Below are 23,432 nucleotides of genomic sequence, written 5' to 3'. Positions count from 1 at the left end.
ACATTCCAGATCCTAACCACTCGCAGAGTAAGAAAAGGTTTATCCTTATGTCGCTGTTGATTCTGGATCCCATATGCCTTTTTAACCTCTCTCTCAACTTGTCTTGCCACCTTCAACGATTTGTGCACATGTATCTCCAGGTTTCTCTCTTTTCTGCATCCTTTATTTTATATTGCCTCTCCTCATTCTTCCTACCAAAATACATCACTTCACACTTCTCTGCATTAAATTTCATCTGCCACTTGTCTGTCCATTCCACCAGCATGACTGTGTCCCCTTGAAGTCTATCACTGTCACCCTCGCAGTTCACAAACTTCAGACAAATATTGAAATTGTACCATGTGCACCCAAGTCTAGGTCATTAATATGGATCAAGAAAAGCAGCTGTCCTAATATTGACCCCTGGAGAGCCCCACTATGTGCCTTCCTCCAGTCCGAAAAATAATCTTTCATCATTGCTGTTTCCTTTCAAACCTATTATGTGGCACTTTATCAAATGCCTTTTGGAAGCCCATGTACCACCACATCAACCACATTACCCTCATCAGTCATCCCTTTTAAACCATTAAAAAACTCAATCACGTTAGTTAAATGCAACTTGCCTTTAACAAATCTATGCTGGCTTTCCTTAATTCACATTTGTCTAAGTGACTTAATTTTATCCCAGATTATCATTTCTAAAAGCTTTCCCACCACTGAGGTTAAACTGATTGGCCTGTAATTGCTGGGTTTATCATTACACCTTTTTTCAAACAAGGATGCAACATCTGCAATTCTCCAGTCCCCTCACCCCATTGAAATTGACCCTCCTTAAACTAAGTAGTGCAGAGCCAGCGATATGTGTACACAACGATAAAAGGGGCCATGCAAGCTAGATTACAGAATTATAGTACTGTTATGGCACAGAAAGCGGCCATTTGACCCATCGTGTCTGTACCGGCTCTCAGAATGAGCAACTCATCTGGTACCATTCTCCCTGTAATGCTGCACGTTCTTCTTTTTCAGATAACAGTCTAATTCCCTTTTGAATGCTTCAATTTGACTTGTCTCCACCATGCTCTCAGGCAGTGCATTCCAAACCCACTGCATAAATAGGTTTCTTCTCATTTCACTTTTGCTCCTTTCACTAATTGCTTTAAATCTGTGCCCTCTTGCTTTTGATCCTTTCACGAGCGAGTTTCAGTTTCTCCCTATCTATTCTGTCCAGATCCCTCATGATTTTGGGTGCCTCTATCAAATCTCCTCTTGACCTTTTCTCAAGGTAAACAGCCCTAACTTCTCCGATCTATCTTCATAATTGAAGTTCCTCATCCCTGGAACCATTGTCGTGAATTTTTTCTGCACCCTCTCTATTGCCTTTACATCTTTCCTAAAGTACGGTGCCCAGAACTGGACGCAATACTCTAGCTGAGGCCAAACTAGTGCTTCTACAAGCTCAACATAACCTTCTTGTTCTTGTACTCTATGCCCCTATTAGAGAGGAAAGCAAGTTGTGAGAAGAACACAGAGCCTGCAAAGGGATATAGGTAGTTTAAGTGAGTGGACAAAAAATTAGCAGATGGAGTATAATGTGGGAAAATGTGAAGTTTTCATTTTTGTGGGAAGAATAGAGAAGCAGATTATTTAAATGGAGGAAGACTGCAGAACGCAGCAGTAGAGGGATCTGGGCAGAGAGCTAGAACTGGTGCAAGGAGATCCAGGAAAGATGAGTTTTAAATAATTGGTGAGCAAGTTTCACATGGCCCCGCAGCAAACCCAATAGCTGTGCAGCACTAAGTGCACCGATAGTTCGGGGTCACCAGATTAAAAATTGAAAATTGCAATTGCGCACGCACAGGTCCCTTAACCTCATTAAGGGGCCATTAATTGGCAGTGAACAGATTCCCTCTTCCCCACCCCTCCCCCAGACAGTCCTTTGAAAATTCTATAGGAAAAGCAGAATGGCAGAATGTTATCTAAATGATGATAAATTGGGAAACATTGATGTACAAAGGGACCTGGTTGTCCTTGTACACCAATCACTGAAAGCAAGAATGTAGGTGCAGCAAGCAGTTAAGAAGGCAAATGGCATTTTGGCCTTCATTGTGAGAGGACTTGAGTACAGGAGCAGGGATGTCTTAGTGCAGCTGTATAGGGCCTTGTTGAGACCACACCTGGAGTATTGTGTGCAGTTTTGGTCTCCTTACCTAAGAAAGGATATACTTGCCATTGAGGGAGTGCAACAAAGGTTCACCAGACTGATTCCTGGAATGGCAGGATTGTCGTATGTGGAGAAATTGGGTCAACTAGGCTTGTGTTCACTGGAGTTTAGAAGAATGAGAGGGGACCTCATTGAAATGTATAAAATTCTGACAGCTGGACAGACTGGATGCAGGGATGATGTTTCCTTGGGCTGGGGGCTCTGGAGCAAGGGGTCACAGTCTCAGGATGTGGGGTAGGCCATTTAGGACTGAGATGAGGAAAAACTTCTTCACTCAAAGGGTGGTGAACCTGTGGAATTCTCTACCACAGAAGGCTATGGAGGCCAAGTCACTGAATATAATTAAGAAGGCAATAGATAGATTTCTACAAAAAACTACTGCGGATGCTGGAAATCCAAAACAAAAACAGAATTACCTGGAAAAACTCAGCAGGTCTGGCAAGCAACGAATGCAGTAGACTAAGTTAGGGGAAATGCAAGTGAAATGCTGCTTCACTTGAAAGGAGTGTTTGGGCCCTTGGACGGTGAGGAGAGAGGAAGTGAAAGCCAGACCTGCTGAGTTTTTCCGGGTAATTCTGTTTTTGAGATAGATTTCTAGCCTCTTAAAGGCGTCAAGGGTATGGGGAGCGAGCGGGATAATGGCATTGAGATAGAGGATCAGCCATGATAATGTTGAATTGTGCAGCAGTCTTGAAGGGCCAAATGACCTACTCCTCCTATTTTCTGTTTCTATGTTTAATTCAACTCTGTCTTGGAGGCGTCAGGGCTCTGCGATGACTTCCAAGGCTGCGATTTTTAAATCCTCCTGCACTGGGCCCCGACTCAGTGGCCCTATGAAAACCTGACCCCAGGTCTCTTTCAGCTTCACCTCTAGCTACTTTAACACTATTTGTGAATTGTGTCGCCCATTTTTCCTTCCTATGTGCAGTACTTCTCACTACCTTGTATTATGTTTCATCTGTTATTGTTCTACACACTTGCATATTTTGTCCAACTTATTCAGTAATTTCTGAGTTGCCTCTGTGATTCCATTGCCCCCCTTAGTTTAGTTTTACCTGCAAAAGCCACCAATTTGCATTGGATTTCTGATCTTTAGAAGATGCAATATCTGCAGACTGGTCATTGATAATTAGAAATAGTAGTGAGCCCAACACTAATCCTTGGGGCAACCTGATCACTACTTTTTTTCTTAACGCCTCCATCCTGTTGGTTTCTACCCTTCGGCCAATTTCTTGCCTCCCTCTGACTTCTCCCTGTAGTTATTAGCTTAACTAATAAGTCTTTCCTGTGGAACTTTGCCATTTGGAAGCCTAGGCACTGCAAGTCATAGGGTGCATCACAATCAACTTGGTAGTGATATTTACCATGGGCAAAATTTTCCCCCCCGTAAAGGGGAATGTGCGGGAGCGGGTGGGCAGGTTCCCGATCAGTGCCGCCATTTTACATGGGCGGGCCAATTAAGGCCCGCCCAGCGTGACGTCTGCCAGGAAGCGCTATGCCGGGGAGGGGGGGGGTGGATTCCCTGAGCCGGGAGCACGCTTTTTCGTGCATAAGTACGAAAGTGCGCACGGATCTCCCTGAGGCAAAGTGCTTCCTCAGGGAGATTGGCTCAGGTTTGAAAATTTCAAAAAAAAAAGGGGGGTGGAAATTACTGACATGTCCATTCATGTGCCACTGTCACATGAGCTGGGACATGTCAATTCCTTTTATTTAAGCAGTTTATGAAAATTTTAATGCCCTCATGAAACCTCATCCCGCCTGTGGATGAGGTTTCATGTTTTTTCAGAAGCCTGCCTGGGCTCCCAGCCTGCCTGCTAACCTTGAAGTTGGATGGGCAGGTCCATTAATCATGTTAATTACTTTTTAATGGCCTTAATGGGCTTTTGACAGTTCGGCAGGCGCGCAGCCGATTCAGTTGCGCGCCCGCCGAACTGAAAATCTAAATTGCGCGGTGTGACGTCGGGATGCACGCCCGACGCCACCCCGCGTCATTTTACGTGTTAGTGAGCGCTCCCCCCACTCCCCTACCAGAAGGTTCTGCCCCATGTTTCTGAATATTCTGTTCATCCCAGTGAATTGTATCCCTTCTGTGGAGCATCAATACAGGCTTTTCTTCCTCTTATTATTTTAGGTATGATTTTGCTCTCTGCTCCTATCTGCCCTTTTTATAAATTCTCAAATAAGAAAATGAAAATTTCCTGGTGAAATAAACAAAGTTTATTTCTCTCAACTTCCAAGAAGTAGTTTCCTTTTTAAAAGGAAATTAATAATTTGACTGAAATTATTTTACCAGCAGCACATGAAATGAATTTGGTCTATTATGTTCTACCTGCTCAGTGGACAAGTTCATTCAACAGAACTTCACAAATGCAAAGTATGGGCCCATAAAAGACTCTTGCTTTGAATTGAATAGTTTGTTTTTACGAATTCATCACCTCCTTAATTCACCCCAACTCAATGGGTGCCCATTGACTTTCAGAACGTTGTCCATACCTCCATTCATTATACATGTGCTTTTCTGAGGAGTATTGATAAGTTGTTTGACTCTAGACAACTTCCCAATCAACTTTGATCCTGCCTTCACTTGACAGTCACATACAGCATCCACTGCTGGACACTGTATAAAGCAGTTAGAAGTGGTGAAGCTGGCTGATCTCCCTAATCCTGGCTCAGTGAAGCCAATTAAAGGCCTGCCTTCCCTTGCCATATGCCTCCTTTGCTGTCTCAGTTTGTTTAAAACTAATTAGTTCTCTCATTCCAGTTCTGTTGAAAGGTCATCAACCTGAAATGTTAACTCTCTCCCTCCACAAATGCATCCTGACCTGCTGAACATTTACAGCATTTCTGTATTACCCTAAGTTTCTCTGTGTAAGCTAATGTAATTGTTATCGTAGAACCTGAAGCTGGTGGCTGATGGGTGCTGTAATCTGCAGAAACAGATCAAGATCGCTCACCTTTTCGGGATCCCGGTTGTGGTTGCTTTGAATGTTTTCAAGTAAGTGCTGCACTTGGGGACTCAATGGGGAAGCACTTTAGACATTGCAGAGGCCTTGTCCCACTCATGGAATATTGAACTACAGGTTCTCCATCTCCCTGAGAACTGTCTTGAGTGTCAAATCAGTCCAAATCAGCGTGAATGTTTGTGAATGAAGGGACTTCTCATCACTCGTCGTTTCCTCAAACTAAACAGGCAGAGAGCTGAGGACCAATTAACTGCACTACAGCTATGGTGGTTGTTGCTGTATCGCCAGAATCTTACTGTTTGATCAAACAGCCCCATTGAGTAACCCCTTCAGATCAGCCCTTTGCTCACAGACCTATATTCACTCCTGGTATCACCTCGAGCTTAAAATTTTCATCCTCCTATTCAAATACCTTCATCACCTCATCCTTCCCAATCATAAAATAGTACAGTGCAGAAGGAGGTCATTCAGCCCATCGAGTCTGTGCCAGCTGTTGAAAGATTAATCCAGTAGCCTCACAACCTCTTTCCTCATAACCCTGCAATTTTTTTACCTTTCAAGTAATTATCCAATTTCCTTTGTAAGGTTACTGTTAAGTCTATCCCCCAACCTTTCAGGCAGTGCATTCCAAAACCTAACCACTCATTGCGCCAAAAAAAAGTTTATTGTCTTACACTTCTGGTACTTTGCCAATTATCTTAAATCTGTGCCTTCCTATTATTGAGCCTTTAGCCATTTAAAACAGTTTCTCTTTATTTACTCTATCCAAACCCCTCAGGATTTTAAAAACTTTTATCAAGTCTCTTTTTAGTCTTCTTTGCTCTTAAGGAGAATAACCGCAGCTTCTTCAATCTATCCACGTAACTAACTGTGATTCTTCATGTCTGGAACCATTCTAGTAAATGTCTCCTATAACTTCTCCAAAATCTTCATGTTCTTCCCAAAATGTGGTGCCCAGAATTGCACTCAATCCTCCAATGGGGGCCAAACTAGTGTTTTATGTAGGTTTAGCATAACACCCTGAGTTTTGTACTCTATGCCTTTATTTATAAAGCCCATGATTCCATATGCTTGATCAACTGCTTTGTTAAACTGTCCTGTCACCATCAAAAATTTGTGCAAAACCCCCAGATTTCTCTCTTCTTGCACCCCTTTTGAAATAGCAAATTTTGGCAGGAAGAATACACATTAAATGTTATCTCTACAGCCCTCCATGAGCTTTGTTCCTTTGACACTTTGGCCAATTGAGCAACCCTTCACCCCACCATTCGTGGCTCTGCCTTCAGCTGTCTAGGCCCTAAACTCTGGAATTCCCTCCCCAAATTACTCTGCCCTATATCCTCCTCTAAAGTTGCTTCCTAAAATTTACCTCTTTGGCCAAGTTTTGGTTACCTGTCATGATGCCTGGGTGTATGCCATCGTGTCAGATAACAATTCTGTGTAGGGCCTTGGGATGCTTTACTACATTAAAGGCACTATAATAATGCAAATTATTACTGACTATGAGCTGTGAGAAAAGAAATTTGCAAAGAATTGTATAGATCAAAAACAATTAATTTTAGCAAAATTGCCATATATGTGTGCTGGAACTAATGGGCTGTAACTTCCAAGCTCCAGGTCAGCGTAAGTGGGGGTACCCCAAAGATGCGGTGGGGGATCTCTCTCCTCCCCTGCCCCCCAACCCAACCCCCGGAGATCCCCAGGTAAGGATTGCCCTGCACTGGAAACCATCTGAAAATTGTGATTTAAATCACCAACTTCAGATGGTTCCAACTGTCTTACCTGAATAGCTACCCAGGAAATCTTAGAAGAATTAAAAACCACTTCGAGCTTCTGGATAACTATTGTACATCCGGCTGCCATGAAAAAGGGGCGTTGGCCCCCTTGCGTCTGACTCTGCAGGCCTCGACAGATGGCCTCAGGAACGCGCAACCCTGCACAGTTCTCGCCCGGCTAAGTCGGAATTTCAGGTGAGAAAGGATCAAAAGAATTTTAAGGTTAAAAAAAGTAGGAATGGAGTGGCAACCTGATTCTTGATTGCCACTCTGCAGAAGTTCAGGCCTGTAGTGAATTAGAAATGGGGTCTTTGCACTACAGTTTAGCTGATCCTGATAATTCCTGGTTATTTTTATTTTCTGCATCAGTAGCAATTTGAATTATCCACAAATTTGAATTGAGCCATGTAAACAACATAGGAATTCAGTGCTTAAAAGAACTTATCTTCAGATAATTAGAAAGAAGTGGCTTTGAATTTCAAAGGGGCGGATTCTAATGGAGTTATCCAGTGCCTTTAAAAATGGGCCTTACCGCACTAGAATAAAATCAGCCACCTACTTATAGAATAAATGAAGATGAAAAACCCCTTAGTGCTTGAGTGAATATTTTTCAACTATTTTAAAGTTCTAGTTAGCAATTTATGAAGGATTTTCTGGAACATTGGTGGCAACTCAAGATCTTGGTATTTGAGTCCTGACCCATGAACCTTGATTTTCAATTAATACAGCTTTCAACTTCGACGTGTCCACTGAATGCAATGCATTGTAATCGCTCACACAGCTCCAGTGTTTACAGTTTATAATTCCACAACTTGAAGTTTGAAACACAGCAGGAGTGCTTAATTCAGCATTTATTGGGTATGAGTCTATCCTTACTGCTTGTGAATCCAGACTAAGAAGTTGGTTCAAGAATAGGAAAGATTGCAATTAGAAGGTGTCGTCTCAGACTGAGGAAGGTGTTGAGTGGAGTGCTAAGGCTCTATACTTGGATTCCTGTTGTTTCTGATCAACGTAAATAACCTAGACATCAAAACCAATTGTAAACTTGTCAGATTTGCATACAGCACTTAAATAGAGAGCAATAGAGATTGAGATTCTAGCTCTTAAGGATTTATAGGGGATTTAGATGAGTTATGAAAACATGCAGACTAATGACAACTGAAATTTAATATTGACAGATTTAAAGTATTGCTCATTGTTCAAAAAATTGTGTGACAGAAGTATGATGATATAATGTTTGACCTTTTTAATCTGGCAAGGTAGCTACAGTGTTGGGAAACATAGCTACAATGGGGCAAAAGAGTTTTGCTGTTGCTTTAATATTGCTGCTTACATGAGGCACTGTGTTCAGTTCTTGTCACTATTCCACAAAAAAAATGATATATATCCTTTGGAGAGGATGGAGAAAAGAGCAGCAAGGCTGATCCCAGCATGAAGGATAAGGATGAGCTTTGAGGAATGATTAGAAATGTGTAACTTTACAGCATGAAGAGAAAGGAAGGTTTGCATTCAGGTAGATAAAGTACTCAATGGTTATAGGTAAGATAAGCTTCGATTGTTATTTCAAAGTAATGTAGAGCAGTCGGACCACAGAGAGAACTTAGCTGCATGAAAAGTAAGATTCAAACCAGCCTGAATAATTTAAAGCAAACTAAGTGGCTGGAATAACCTGTCAACTAGGTTGTGAAGAAACATATTGAAATATTAGATGACTTCAACTGTAATTGAATGCCAGGCTGAGATTTTTTTATCTCTGACATGGGGAAGTCCACTGCCATGTTTAATCACCAAACCAAGTTGCTGGAAAGTCAGCAGAGTTTCCGTTTGACTGATATGGAGCAGCCTTTTCCCCCATAGGAACCTAATGCCATCTACCTGGGTCCAGGAAACAGAGGCACAGATCAGCTGAAGCCAAGGTTTGAACATTATTAAGCATGCATAAAAATATCACTGGAATGGTCATGAAGTGACCTTAATATGATTGAATTTCACATTCAGTTTGAGGGAGAGAGGATTGAATCCAAGACTAGTGTTTTAAATTTAAATAAGGGCAATTATGGGGGCGTGAAGACAGATTTGGCTAAAGTGAACTGGGAAATTAGATTAAGGGATAGGTTAGTAGAGATCAAGTGGCAGACATTTAAGGAGATATTTCAGAATGCTCAGAAAAGATGCATTCCAGTGAGAGAGATAGAGACTCTAAGGGAAGGACACACCATCTGTGACTAATTAAGAAGTTAAAGATAGTATCAAATTGAAAGAAAAAACAAATAATTCCGCAAAGATGAGTGGTAAGTTGGAGGATTGGACAGAATATAAAGAATAGCAAAGAATGACTAAAAGATTAATAAGGAGAGAGAAATTAGAGTACAAGAGAAAGTTAGCTAGAAGTATAAAAACAGATAGTAAGAGTTTCTACAGATATTTAAAAAGGAAAGAGTAAAGTGAGCATTGGTCCCCTAAGGAGTGAATTCATTATGGAAGATAAGGAAATGGTGGATGAACTGAAGAGACATTTTGCGTCTGTCTGTAGAGGATGCAAATAACACCCCAGAAATAGTTGTGAATCAGGAGGTGAAAGAGAGGGGAGAACTTAAAACAGTTACAATCACCAGGGAAAGGGAACTGAGAAAATTATTAGAACTAAAAGCTGCAGGTCCCCAGGTCCTGATGGATTTCACCCTAGGTTCTTAAAAGAAGTGGCTGCTGAGATAGTAGATGCATTGGTTTTAATTTTCCAAAATTCCCTAGATTCGGGAAAGGTCTGATCGATTGAAAAAAAGCAAATGTGACCCCTCTACTGAAGAAAGGAAGGAAACAGGAAACTACAGGCCAGTTAGCTTAACATCTGTTGTAGGGAAATTGCTGAAATCTATTATTAGGGGGGTTATTAAGGAGGCAGGGCACTTAGAAAATCCCAGTGCGATCAAGCAGAATCAACATGGTTTTGTGAAAGGGAAATCGTGTTTGACTAATTTATTGGACCTCTGAGGAAATAACAAGCGATGTGGATAAAGGGGAACTTGTGGATGTGCTGTACTTAGATTTCCAGAAGGCATTTGACATGGTGCCACATCAAAGGTTACTATGCAAAATAAGAGCTAATGGTGTAGGGAGTAACATATTAGCATGGATAGAGGATTGATTAGCTAACAGGAAGCAGAGAGTAGGGATAAATGGGTCTTTTTCGGGTTGGCAAGAAGTGACGAGTGGAGTGTCACAGGGATCCGTGCTGGGCCCTCAACTATTTACAATTTATATCAATGACTTGGATGAAGGGACCAAATGTACGATGGTTAAATTTGTTGATGACTCCAAGATAAATAGGAAAGTAAGTTTTGAAGAGGATATAAGGAGTCTGCAAGGGGATATAAGATAGTTTAAGTGAGTGGGCAAAAATGTGGCAGATGGAGAAAGATGTGGGAAAATGTGAACTTGTTCGCTTTTTCAGGAAGAATAGAAAAGCAACATATTAGTTAAATGGAGAGAGATTGCAGAACTCTAAGGTACAGAGGGACCTGGGTGTCTTGGTACATCAGGTAAAGTTAGTATGTAGGTACAGCAAGTGATTAGGAAGGCAAATGGAATGTTGCCGTTTTTTTGCAGGGGGAATGGAATATAAAAGCAGGGATGTTTTGCTACAGTTGTACAAGACTTTGGTGAGACCTCTAGAGTACAGTGTACAGTTTTGGTCTCCTTTTTTTGGCAAGGGTATAAATGTGTTCAAAGCAATTCAGAGAAGTTCCCTCGACTGATACCTGGGATGGGGAAGTTATCTGATGAGGAAAGGTTGCACAGGCTGGGCCTGTATCCATTGGAATTTAGAAGATTGACAGGTGATTTTATTGAAACATAGATGCTGAGGCAACTTCACAGAGTAGATGCTGAAAGGATGCTTCCCCTCGTAGGAGAGACTAGAACCAGGGGACACAGTTTAAAAATAAGGGATCTCCCATTTAAGACGGAAATGAGAAGAAATATTTCTGAGGGTTGTGAATCTTTGGAACTCTCTTCCTCAGAGAGCGGTGGAGGCAGGGTCAATGAATATTTTTAAGTCTAACAAGGGGATCACAAAGATTATCGGGGCTAGGTGGAATGTGGAGTTGAAGCCACAATCAGGATCAGCTGCGATCTTATTGAATGGCAGAGTAGGTTCAAGGGGCCGATTGACCTACTGCTGGTCCTAATTCATATGTATGTGTAAGCAGCCAAAGTTGCAGAATACGCTGAACCAGGTAACCCCTTGACTACCCTACCCAAGATGACAACAGCTTAGAGTTATCCTGTACCTTTGGTGAGTCTAGTGTTCAGACCTTATTAATGAGTCGGGTTGACTGGTTGTGATCAAAAGTGCCCTGGAGTATCGGACTGAGGTATCAGACAGTAAGGTCTGGAACAGTTGGTTTCTAATCTTCCAGCACTAAGCATGACCTGTTGAAGGTGACCTTCAAACCCCCAGCTTGTCTTTCTTCTTTTCTCTCGTCCTACCCATCTCCAAGCTGAAATAAGAGATATGCAATCCCCGGTCCCTGTGCCAAGAAAATTTAGGCAATTGGAAATGAACAATGGTCAACTGTTCATTTCTTGACCTTAAATATCCTTATGTTGAACTAAGTGCTGAGCAAGGTTGCAGACAAGTTCAACACAAAAATGAGCAGGTCATTAAGTTAGATCATGGCTGATCTGTATCTCAGCTCTATTTACCTGCCTCAACCTCTGTGTGTCCCTTAATATTTTTACCTAAGAAAAATCTAATCTATGTCAAATTCCGAAGTTATCAATTGACTCCCCCAATGCACCCCCCACCCACCCATCCGAGCCTTTTGGGTAAGAGCATTCTAGATTTTCACTACCCTTTGTGTGAAGAAGTGTTTCCTGACATCACTGCTTTAGGGCTGAGCTCTGATTTTAAAGTCATGTCCAGTTGTTCTGCACTCCCTACCAGAGCAAATAGTTTTTCTCTAAGTTTCTCTCTATCTACCCTGTAAACTCCATTAATTATCTTGACTATCTCTCCTATGATCAAGGGAACAGAAACCTAGTCTCTGAAGCCTTATGATTTTTTAAACATTTCATCCCGAATTTCATTTAGAAGCTGTACCTCAGACCCAGATCTGATACCTTAACAGTTTATTGTATTGATAATGGGAAAGCTTGAAGAAGAATTTAAGGTTCCCTATTAGAGTATTGGGTGTGTTATTAAACATTGCAGGCGTAGTTCTGAAACAGCGGAGCTAATGAAGGGCTATGGAGGTGCCATCTTTCAGGTGGGTGAAGATCCCATGGAAGAAGAGCACAGGAGTTCTTCGGGTGTCTTGGCCAATATTAATCCCTCAACCAACCTCACTAAAACAGATGATCTGGTTATGACCACATTGCTGTTTGTGAGACCTTGCTGTGCACAAATTGGCTGTCACGGTTCCCACATTACAACAGTCACTGAGATTTTCCAGCCCTGTTGTGGCAGGCCCGTCGCGGGAGATTCGGCAGCCCAACCTGACTTCCGGCAGGACCGAACGATCCCGGTGGTGGGTGGGGCTGGAAAATCCCACCCAGTGTCCATACTTCAAAAGTACTCGGCTCAAAAGCGCTTTGGATGTGCTGCGATTGTGGAAAGCACTTTGTAACCACAGGTCTTTCTTTCCATAGAACTGACACTGAAGCAGAGATTGCCCTTGCATGTCAAATTGCAAAACACTCCGGAGCTTACGATGCTGTGCCGTGCAATCACTGGACCATTGGAGGCAGAGGATCACTACAGCTGGCTGAGGCTATCAGGCAGGCTTCAGACGAGAAGAGTAGCTTCAGATACCTTTATGACCTAAAGGTGAGGCTTCCTTTCCATTTTCTAATTAGCTAAGCATTGAAATGTTCCCATAAAAGATGCAGTAATAATAATTGCCAAAGTAGTTAAGTGACAGGCAGTGGGAAAATCACGTCCAAACTGTTGTCATTTGTGTGAAATTAATTTGCTGTACAACTGTTAAGATGTGCAAGATTTTTGCTTTCCAGTCACCATTTGGGAGAGCATCATGGGGCCTCGTTTACACATATAAAAGTTTACATCCATAATTCTCAACCAAGATGCAAGTGTCTTAAGTTGATAATACTAACTGGCCTGGCATTACTGATCTAGAAATAAAAACAAAATGCTGGAAACAGAGTTAACATTTTGAGTCTGTATGACTCTTCAGAGCTGAAGAGAGGTAGAAATGTGATAGATTTTATATTGTTTAAAAGGGGGTGGAGGAGGTGGAGCAAAATAGAAGGTCTGGGATAGGTAGGAGCTCAGGAAAGATTTGACAAAGATGCCATGGACACAAGACAAAGGCAACATTAATGGTAGCATTAAAGACTAAAGAAGGTGCTGATAGTGGCATAAAGGTAAGATAGCAGAATGGGTTAATAGCAGAACAAGGGTCAGCGCTCTGTGAAAGCAAAACTTAAGAGCAAGTGACAGATGGCCCTGTGTGGGGACGGTGGGTTGGGGGGAAAAAATTGGATTAAAAGAAGGGGTCAAGATGGAGGAGAGAGTTCATGATATGAAGTTGTTGAACTCAATGCTGAGTCCAGAAGGCTGTAAAGTACCTAATCAGAAGATGAGGTGCTGTTCCTCCAGTTTGCGTGGGCTTCACTGGAACATTGCAGCAGGCTAAGGACGGACATGTGGGCATGAGAGCAAGATGGTGAGTTGCAATGGCAAGTGACAAGAAGGTCTGGGTCATGCTTGTGGACTGAGCGAAGGTTTTCCACAAAGTGGTCACGCTACCATTAGCACTCCCTTTGTCTTGTGTCCAGTCTGTTTAGTTTCCCCAATGTAGAGGAGAGCGCATTGGGAGTAATGAATACAGTAGACCAAATTGAAGGAGGTGCAAGTGAAGCACTGCTTCACCTGAAAGGAGTGTTTGAGGCCTTGGACCTTTAGAAGGGAGAGGTTAAAGGAGTAGGTGTTTGACATTCTGCAATTGCATGGGAAGCTGCCATGGGATGGGGTTAAGGAGTTGGGGTGATAGAGGAATAGACCAGGGTGCCTCGGTGGGAACGGCCCCTACCGAATGCTGACAGGGGCAGTGAGGGGGAGACGTGTTTGGTGGTGGCATCATGCTGGAGTAGGCGGAAATGGCGGAAGGATGATCCTTTGAATGCGGAGGCTGGTAGGGTCAAAAGCGAGCACAAGGGGGACCCTATCATGGTTCTGGGAGGGAGGGGAAGGGATGAGGGCAGAGGTACAGGAGATTGGTCAGACATGGCTGAGTGCCCTGACAACCAGAGTGCAGGGGGAGCCCTCGCTTTAGGAAAAAGGAATACATGTCAGAAGTGTCATTTTAGCATCATCAGAACAGATGCAACAGAGGTGGAGGAACTGGGAGAATTGGGTAGAGTCCTTACTGGAAGCAGGGGTAGTCGAGGTAGCTGTGGGAGTCGATGGGCTTGTAATATTGGTAGACAGTCTTTCACCAGAAATGGAGACAGAAAGGTCAAGGAAGGGAAGGGAAATGTTGGAGCTAGACCATGTGAAGGTGAGAGAGAAGTGGAAATTGGAAGCAAAGCCAATAGATTTTTCCGGGTCCAGATGAGAGCATGAAGCGGCACCAATAAAGTTATCGATGTACCGGAAAAACAGCAGTTGTGGGAGGAGGCCTGAGTAGAACTGGAACAAGGAATGTTCCACATATCCCACAAAAAAACAGACATAACTGGAGCCCATGCGAGTACCCATAGCCACGCCTTTTATTTGGAGGAGGTAAGACAAGTTAAAGGAGAAACAAAAACAGAATTACCTGGAAAAACTCAGCAGGTCTGGCAGCATCGGTGGAGAAGAAAGTCGACGTTTCGGTTCCACACGACCCTTCAACAGAACTCAAACAGACTCTGAGTTCTGTTGAAGGGTCGTGTGGACCCGAAACGTCGACTCTTTTCTTCTCCACCGATGCTGCCAGACCTGCTGAGTTTTTCCAGGTAATTCTGTTTTTGTTTTGGATTTCCAGCATCCGCAGTAGTTTTTTGTTTTTATCTTTAAGTTAAAGGAGAAATTGTTCAGTGAGGGAACAAATTCGGCCAGGGGGAGGAAGGTGTTGGTTGATGGGGATTGCTTGGGCCTCTGTTCAAGGAAGAAGCGGAGAGTCTCAAACTGCTCTGGTGGGGAATGGACATGCATAGGGAAGAGGAGGCGGTTAGGGCCCGGAAACTGGAAGTGGTTGATGTGACATAGGGCATCAGAGGAATCGCGAATGTAGGTTGGTCGAGACTGGGCAAGGGGCAAGACAATGGAGTCAAGGTGGGAAGAAATGAGTTACATGGGGCAGGAACAGGCTGATACAGTGAGTCTACCAGGTCAGCCCTGTTTGTGGATTTTGGGAAAGAGGTAGAAGCAGGCTGTGCGGGACTGGGAGACTGAGGTTGGAATCTGTGGAGGAAAGATCTTGAACGGATATGAGGTCAGGACTGTCACTCTGGGAAGACTAAACGTGGACTGGGTGACCACTTTGCTGAACACCTTCGCTCAGTCTGGAAGCACGACTCAGATCTTCCTGTCGCTTGTCATTTCAACACACCACCTTGCTCTCATGCCCACATGTCCATCCTTGTCCTGCTGTGATGTTCCAGTGAAGCCCAATGCAAACTGGAGGATCAACACCTCATCTTCCGATTAGGCACTTTACAGCCTTCTGGACTTAACATTGAGTTCAACAACTTCAAACCATGAACTCCTTCCTCCATCTTGACCCCTTCTTTAATCCAATTTCTTTTCCCCAACTGCCCCCACCCCACCCAAACAGGGCCATCTGTCACTTGCTCTTATGTTGTGCTGACCCTGTTCTGTTATTAACACATTCTGCTATCTTACCTTTATGCCACTATCAGCACCTTTTTCGTCTTTAACACTCCCTTTGTCTTGTGTCCATGACATCTTTGTCAAATCTGTCCTGAGCTCCCATCTATTCCTGACTTTCTATTTTGTTCGACCTACTCCACCCGCTTTTAAACAATATAAAACCCAACAATATAAAATTCTACCTCCCTTCAGCTGTGAAAAAGAGTCATACGAACTCAACATCAAGTCTGTTCCTCCCTCCACAGATACTACCAGATCTACTGAGTTTTTCTAGCATTTTCTGTATTTTAGATTTCCAGCATCTGCAGTATTTTGCTTTTATTTTAGTACTGATCTAGAGTTGATTCAGCAAGAGCCAACAGTGCTAAGTACAATTCTCTCTGAACCCCCATGGGTCATAAAAGTTAAATGGGGATTGAAACTCCAGTGAGATATTTAATCACACGTAGGACTAAGTTTTCTGGCCTTCAAGGGATGAATTCCAGGGCTGATGGGTTACATGTGGGCACAGCTTTTGGATAGAAGAAGTAAGACTTACATCTTTATAGTGCCTTTCACAAGCTCTGGACATCCCAAAGCATTTTATAGCCAGTAAAGTACTTTTGAAGTGTAGTCACTATTGTAATGTAGGAAGTGCAGCAGCCAATTTGTACACAGCAAGCTTCAATGTGATAATAAAAACAGAATTACCTGGAAAAACTCAGCAGGTCTGGCAGCATCGGTGGAGAAGAAAAGAGTTGACGTTTCGAGTCCTCATGACCCTTCAGCAGAACTGAGTATAGTTAGGAGAGGGGTGAAATATAAGCTGGTTTAAGGTGGGGGGGGGGAGAGAGAGAAGTTGAGGGGGGTGGTGGTGGTTGTAGGGACAAGCAAGCAGTGATAGGAGCAGATAATCAAAAGATGTCACAGACAAAAGGATCAAAGAGGTGTTGAAGGTGGTGATATTATCTAGAAAATGTGCTAATTAAGAATGGATGGCAGAACACTCAAGGTACAGCGCTAGTGGGGGTGGAAAGACTGACAAGGTATTAGTTGTAGATTTAAAAATAATGGAAATAGGTGGGAAAAGAAAAATCTATATAAATTATTGAAAAAAAACAAAAGGGAGGGGGAAGAAACGGGGTGGGGCTGGGGGGAGGGAGTTTAAGATCTAAAGTTGTTGAATTCAATATTCAGCCCGGAAGGCTGTAAAGTGCCTAGTCGGAAGATGAGGTGCTGTTCCTCCAGTTTGCGTTGGGCTTCACTGGAACAATGCAGCAAGCCAAGGACAGACATGTGGGCAAGAGAACAGGGTGGAGTGTTAAAATGGCAAGCGACAGGGAGGTTTGGGTCTTTCTTGCGGACAGACCGCAGGTGTTCTGCAAAGCAGTCGCCCAATTTGAAATTGGTCTCTCCAATGTAGAGGAGACCGCATTGGGAGCAACGAATGCAGTAGACTAAGTTAGGGGAAATGCAAGTGAAATGCTGCTTCACTTGAAAGGAGTGTTTGGGCCCTTGGACGGTGAGGAGAGAGGAAGTGAAGGGGCAGGTGTTGCATCTTCTGCGTGGGCCCGCAGGAAAGACCCCACTAGAGCTGTACCTTGAGTGTCCTGCCATCCATTCTTAATTAGCACATTTTCTAGATAATATCACCACCTTCAACACCTCTTTGATCCTTTTGTCTGTGACATCTTTTGATTATCTGCTCCTATCACTGCTTGATTGTCCCTACAACCACCCCCCCCACCCTCAACTTCTCTCTCTCTCTCTCCTCTTCCCCCCCCCCCACACCACCACCACCACCTTAAACCAGCTTATACTTCACCCCTCTCCTAACTATACTCAGTTCTGCTGAAGGGTCATGAGGACTCGAAACGTCAACTCTTTTCTTCTCCGCCGATGCTGCCAGACCTGCTCAGTTTTTCCAGGTAATTCTGTTTTTCTTTTGGATTTCCAGCATCTGCAGTAGTTTTTTGATTTTATTTCAATGTGATAATGGTCAGATAAGATATTTCACTGACGTTGAGTGGAGTATAAATATTGACTAGGACACCAGGGATAATGCCCCCGCTCTTCTTTGAATTAGGCATAAAAGATCCCATGGCACTATCCGAGGGGGTAGACAAGTTCTCGGCTCAACGTTGCATACAAAAGGCAACACTTCTGACAGTCTAGCACTCTTGCGGCACTGCCTTGGTGTCAGCCTAGATTATGGGCTCAAGTCTCTCAAGTGAGACTTCAGTAGACAGCTTCCTGAATTGGAGATGAGAGTAAGAAAGGTTAAAGTTCAGGAGGAGGACAGTAGGACAACAAATGATTCTATTTCACTCAAAACACACCAAGAGCCTGCCTAACAGCATCTAAGGAATTTTGGACAGCCTCTGTAATTTTGTGTGCTGTGTCAATAAATAGCTTTTGACCCTTTGAAGCTCTGAACCCCAAATTTTAGCCAGTATAGCGTGGTTAGGTATATTGATTATTATATGAAAGAATCTTTATTGATAATGTGATTGCATTGGATGGAGGATGCTGCAGTGCAAGTCTAGAATCAGACAAACTCGTTCGCCTATGTTATCGACTTAATGTGTATAAGTTCCAGATGGATCCAGGCTGTGTGGTGGCTTGAACTAAATGGAAAATAAAACCTTGGTTTACATTAGCTGTCAGATAGATAATGATATTTTGTCCAGTTTCAACTCTCTTTATATAAAAGTAAACACAACACTCATTCCTGTGACTCTAGTCTCTTGTGCATCTTCCTTTCCCTCTCTGTTTGCCTCTGCATTTTCTGTCATGCCTAAGCCCAACAGTGTGAAATTCCCTCTAAGTCCCTCTAATCCTCTCTCTTTAAGACCTTCCTTAAAACCCACTTCTATAACTAAGCATTTGGTCACCCTTCCTAACCTCTCCCCCTTGACTGTTTGTGAAACACCTTGAGAAATGTTTAAATGTGAGTTGGTACCTTATAGTAAGTGGCAGAAGATAGGAATTTCCTGAAGGAAAATAGCAATGAATAGATTTTTTTGTCCTAAAATCCCAGCATCATTGATCATATACCTTTGAAATTCACAGATACATCTGTGAATGCTGCAACAATGCTGATATCTCATCTCAATCTTGAGCTATGAGAGAGCTGAACTGCATAAAAATGTCTTGTTTCTGTACCACACTTTTTAATTCAGTCATGGTTCTAAGTGTCATTGTTTTCAAATACAATGGGTTTTTGGTTGCCAGAGAGTATCTGTGCAGCTGTCCAGAGAATTTATTGTATATACATCAGCTTTTTAATTGGTGCAGAGGTACAGCTTCTATTCAAAATAGAACTGGGTGATTAGTTTTAGCTTATTGGAAAACTGAAAATAAGATGTGTTGTGGTTTTTATGTGGGCAGTGTTTTATTGTCAGAGTGAACAAATAATCATTGTTTTTGCTCTGTAAGAAGAACGTGGCAATTCGAAATCTTAAACTATTTTGATGTGCAAAAGAAACAAAATTTACTGACCTGTCGTGTTCTGGAGCTTCTATTTAGTCTGTGCATGTAATACCTCACTGATTCAATAAATCTATGCAGCCAACAATTGTGGTCATACGGATTAGTTCCAGTCTCTGGCCAGGAGTTCCTGGTTTAAAGCTGCAGTTTTCTTTTAAACGTTTTGCGATTAGTAAAAATATAGCGAGGGTAGGTCTATACATAGCATGGGCTGAAAGCTGGACCATAGCAAGTAATCTTCCATCTGAGACAAAGCACTGCAGTGGTTGGAAATCAGAAAGCACAAGCAGGAAAAAACTGGTCAAGCAGTGCCTGTCCTGAGGAAGGGTCTCAACATTTGAAATGTCAGCTGACTGGCTTCTGTTTCTCTGCTAATGCAGCTTGACCAGCTGATTATTTCTAGGTTTTTTTGCTTCAGTTTTTGTTTTCCACAGAAGTAGGAAGGGTTTGTGGGGGAACCTGGTGATGAACTTGGGATCAGGGACGTGGAGGTCCAGCTGACCTTAACAATGGGGCTTCGTTTTGATGAAACTTCCTGGACTCATGCCCAACATCAGGCTAGACGCACTACAACACAGTCAGGCAGGAGCAGGAATTTGGTGGCAGGTAGCTGCAGCCAGGAATCCCAGGCATGAACCTGGTAGTCAGCAGTAGGAGGGAAACCTTTGTAGCGAGGTTGGAATTTCCTGTCTCACGTTACAAGGTGAGAGTCATGTGGAGTGCTGCTGAGGGGCCTGGGAGGCGCACTGCCGCTCGTCCTAGCCTACAAGGAGTTTGAGGAGACGGTAATTTTTAAAACTTAGCCAGTCAGTTCCTGCCACCCTGTTTTTGCAGGGTTCACCCAACCCCCACCTTGATCCTGCGTTGTTGCACCAGTGACGCCTCAGGTCACGACATCTACATGTTTAAGTCATCCTTGCTCGCTTTTACCTGGAGCCTCATCCAGGGCCTGAATTGCCACCAGTAACACAAATCGCAATGAGATTAACAACCAGGTAACATGTTTTAGTAGTGTTGGTTTAGGGATTGACCAGGTCATTGGAGAACTGCCCTTCTTCAGAATAGTACCATGGGATCTTTTCGGTCCAGCTGAGAGGGCACATGGGGCCTTGGTCTAACATTTCATTTCAACGATGGCACCTCCAACACTGCAGCACTCCCTTAGTTACTACATTGGAATGTCAGTCTGGATTATGTGATCAAGTGGGGCTTGAACCCACATCCTTCTGACTGATAGAAGAGTTCTTCTAACTGAGCCAAAGGTAGTGGGTTGATTTATGACAATTTTGCCCCTGTTACAAACGTGCACGCACAGTGTCTACAATGACGCAGGACTGCTACATTAGCAATATCTGTTGTGGATGCGGACCACAGCCAAGAAAGTAAAGATACAAGGTCTTTAAATAAACTGAAAGCACTGTAGTGTCATCCTGGGAAAAAAATTGTTGCCTATTTCATACAGCTCCATCTCCTCACTGCCTGAAAAATGAAGCACTCAGACAAACTGGGACACATCCTATCAACACTCCAGCACTTTGACAGGATCCAGACAGACAGTGCATGGCAAGGTCATATTGAACTTGTCTCTGCTAATTGGATATAGTGCGGGTGGTGGGAAGAGCAAAAATGGTCAGAAATGCTTTGGCATCAAATCAGAATGTAGCAGCTTGGGGAGGAGACTAAAACAAACTAATGGAAAAGCTGATTGTTTTTAGTGTGTTGTGATCAGAATGTTTCTTAAAATCAAAATAACCTGTAAATTATCCAAGCAAAGTATTTTCATGTATTTATTTAACCCTTCTTCCAGGAAATATACAGTCACTCCCAAAGGCAGAAGCTGGAGCTCCAGTTAGAAAATACAGCCCCAGGAACTGAGTAAAAAAAAGACTTGCATTTTTCTAATGCCTTCAACAATGTCACAAAGCACTTTACAGCCAATGATGTATTTTGAAGTTTAGCCTTTGTTGTAAGAAATTCGGCAGCTAATTTGAGCAGAGCAAGCTCCTACAAACACTGATAAGATGTCACAGTTCATCTGCTGATGAAACCCTCACCCATGCCTTCGTTACCTCTAGACTCAACTATTCCAACATACTCCTAGCTGGTCTTCCACATTCTACCTGCCATAAACTTGAGGTCATCCAAAACTCTACTGCTTGTCTTAACCTGCACCAAATCCCATTCCCCTATCATTCCTGTGCATGCTGACCTACATTGGCTCCTGGTCAAGCAACTTCTTGATTTTAACTTTCTCATCCTTGTTTTCAAATCCCTTGATGGCCTCACTCTTCTTCTCCAATCCCACAGCCCTCCAAGATAGCTGCACTTCACTAATTCTGGCTTCTTATGCACCCCCAATTTTAATTGCTCTACCATTGTTTGCTGTGGTTCAATTGCCATGGCCCCAAGCTCTGGGATACCCTCCCTGTACCTCTCCACCTCCTTGCTGCATTTTCCACCTTTAAAACATTCCCTGAAACCAACCTCTTTGACCAAGCTTTTGGCCATTTGACCTAATATCGCTCATATGGCTTATTGTCATACTTTGTTCTTTAATGCTCCTGTGAAGCACCTAGAGGCGTTTAATTACATTAAAGGTGCTATCTAAAACTATATTGTTGTTGATTGAGGGATAAATAATGCCCTAGTTCTTCACAATAGTGCCATGGATCTTTTACACCTACCTGAGAAGGCTGACAGTTTATTGTGTTGCCTGAAAAATGGCGCCTCTGGCAGTGCAGCACTCCTTCAGTACTGCACCGGAGTGTCAGCCTGCATTATGTGCAATCTCTGGAGTGGGACTTGACTCGGAGGTGAGAATTCTACCAACTGAGCCATGGGTGACATTGTGAAGAGTCGGAAGGCTGATGCCCATAGTTAGGAGTCTGTCTTTTGAGGAATGACTGGAGAGACAGACGACTGAACTTGGAAAGGAGGCTTCCAAGAGCTGATCTTATTTTGGAACTATTAAGGAAATGGAAAAGAGATATTCAGATTATTATTTCAAAGTAAATTGAGGTAGTAGGACAGGGGACTGATAGGATTTTTTTTGTAGTGTGAGCAATGCATGGAATTTTGTCACCAAGGCAAAACCCTAGAATAATTTAAGAACAATTAAATGCTGTGGGCGGAGCACTAGTAGGAGGCTTGCAGGATGACCTAGCATGGGCTGAATGACTTGTGCATAGTTATTGTGATTTGGCAACAACATTCTGTTTTAAAGGCCAGAGGTTAAAGGAGGAATAAAATCCTGTTGGAAATAAGGTTTCCAATTCTAAATTTGTTGCAAGAAGAAAATGCATGAAAAACGGTTTATTTGGAGTTCAGAAGAAATGAGAGGTCCCCAGCCCTGAGGCAAGACTGACAGCTTGGTAAATGGGTTGATCAATGACCAAGACAGGTATTTGTTGAGTTATTCAAGTTTTGTTGAAAATTCTAATGATCAAAGCCATGAAACTCAAATATGTGGACAAGGACTTTTACAAAGAGGACGAAACCCAACTGATGGAGCAAGATTCAATGCCAAGGATTTGAGATGAAAGGGGTTGTGCACTAACCCAGCATATTACTCAGTCCTGAATTAATGGGTGGCAATTACCACTGAGTTAGAAGGCTGTAGGTTCAAGTACCACTCCAGAGACTTGAGCGCACAATCTGGGCTGTCACTCCCAATACAGTACTAAGGGAGTGCTGCACAGTTGGAGATACTGTCCTTACGATGAGACATTAAAACAAGGACCTGTCTGCTCTCTCAGATCGCAGTAAATGAAGAAAAGCAGAGGCGTTCTTTTTGGCATCCAGATCAATATTTATCCCTGAACCAACCGCATTAAAGGAAACATCTGGTCGTTATCTCTCTATGTTTGTGGGACCTTGCTGTGCTCAAATCACGCAATGATTACACTTCAAAAATGTGGCACTGGCTGTACAATACTTTGGAGCGCCTTAATATTGCAAAGGTGCTGTAAAAATGGAAGTTCTTTTTCAGAACATGACGGGGGATCTGGCACTCTGGGTCTTTTTTTCTCTCTGCATTGATTCCAGTATTTGAATGTTTCCCTTGCATCTCAGTGACTAGAATGGGACCCAGTGCTACTCGTGCAGTCTGACCAGAGCCCTGTACAGTGTGATCGTAACTTCCTCTGACTCGCATTCAACTGCTTTTTTCTGTCTATGGCCTTTCAACATCC

At 43.0% G+C, this 23,432-nt stretch overlaps 1 protein-coding gene across 3 annotated transcripts in view; it reads left to right on the top strand.

The window, feature by feature from the left end:
* The window catches only part of mthfd1l (methylenetetrahydrofolate dehydrogenase (NADP+ dependent) 1 like), a 196,217-nt gene that overhangs the window by 113,043 nt on the left and 59,742 nt on the right, over window positions 1–23,432 (top strand). For 2 of the 3 annotated variants that reach the window (XM_078556605.1, XM_078556603.1), the window contains exons 23-24: window positions 5,095–5,195; window positions 12,588–12,765. In XM_078556605.1, coding sequence (XP_078412731.1) covers window positions 5,095–5,195; window positions 12,588–12,765 — 279 coding nt within the window. Of the gene's footprint in view, window positions 1–5,094; window positions 5,196–8,795; window positions 8,855–12,587; window positions 12,766–23,432 lie in introns of all 3 variants that reach the window. The other variant, XM_078556604.1, reaches the window with a different exon arrangement.

This window comes from Cetorhinus maximus, chromosome 14, assembly GCF_964194155.1.
Source record: "Cetorhinus maximus chromosome 14, sCetMax3.hap1.1, whole genome shotgun sequence".
In the NCBI taxonomy this organism is placed as follows: Eukaryota; Metazoa; Chordata; class Chondrichthyes; order Lamniformes; family Cetorhinidae; genus Cetorhinus; species Cetorhinus maximus.
Note: the sequence above shows the minus strand (reverse complement) of the source record. Positions and strands in the feature narration are given on the sequence as shown.